At 53.8% G+C, this 811-nt stretch overlaps 1 protein-coding gene across 1 annotated transcript in view; it reads right to left on the bottom strand.

Annotated features, from left to right (window-relative positions):
* Nucleotides 1-811, bottom strand: part of EMH_0043590 (RNA methyltransferase, TrmH family domain-containing protein, putative) — a gene marked incomplete at both ends in the record, with an annotated part of 8,444 nt that overhangs the window by 3,029 nt on the left and 4,604 nt on the right. Inside the window, one exon of the mRNA XM_013495860.1 lies at nucleotides 3-811. Coding sequence (XP_013351314.1) covers nucleotides 3-811 — 809 coding nt within the window. The remainder of the gene's footprint in view (nucleotides 1-2) is intronic.

Raw genomic sequence — 811 nt, 5'->3', positions numbered from 1 at the left:
AGCAAGCTTGAAGGCTTCATAACACTGCTGCTGCTGCTGCTGCTGTTGCTGCTGCTGCTGCTGCTGCTGCAGTTGATACGGCTGTCCTGCTGCATCTAGCGTGATTTGCTGCTGCTGCTGCTGCTGCTGCTGCTGCTGCAGCTGCTGCTGCAGCTGCTGCTGCACTGCAGCAGAGAAAGCACCAACCGAAGGAAAAGCAGCAAGCAGCAGCTGCAGCAGCGCGGGCTTCTCTTCTATCTCTGTTTCCTCTCCCCCGCTGCTGCTGCTGCTGCTGCTGCTGCTGCTGCTGCTGCTGCTGCTGCTGCTGCAGTAAGCTGCTGCCTGCTGCAGCTGTCTAAGGAATAGATTTTGCGGCAGAGCAGCAAACATAAACCCCAAAAAAGAAAGAGAAGGAGAAGTAAATAAAGAAAAAGAAAAAGAAAAAGAAAAAGAAAAAAAAGAAAGACAAGGAGACAAAAAATAAATATACAAAGACACCACCCGCAGCAGCAGCTCATATAGGCCCCCCCTAACACATTGCGGCTGCGAGGCTATCACCTTCAGCAGCTGACAAACAGCAGACACAAACTGCTGCTGCTGCTGCTGCTGCTGCTGCTGCAGTTGCTGCTGCTGCAGTTGCTGCTGCTGCTGCTGTTGCAGTTGCTGTTGCTGTTGGTGGTTCTGCTGTTGTTGTTGCTGCTGCTGCTGCTGCTGCTGCTGAACATCTGAAAGCTGCCCTTGCATGTGTGGCAGTTCCACCTGCTGCTGCTGCTGCTGTTGTTGCTGCTGCTGCTGCTGCTGCTGCTGCAGCAGCAGCACCTCTAGCAGCACC

This window comes from Eimeria mitis, genomic scaffold, assembly GCF_000499745.2.
Source record: "Eimeria mitis Houghton genomic scaffold, Emh_scaff1791, whole genome shotgun sequence".
Classification (NCBI taxonomy): Eukaryota; Apicomplexa; class Conoidasida; order Eucoccidiorida; family Eimeriidae; genus Eimeria; species Eimeria mitis.
Note: the sequence above shows the minus strand (reverse complement) of the source record. Positions and strands in the feature narration are given on the sequence as shown.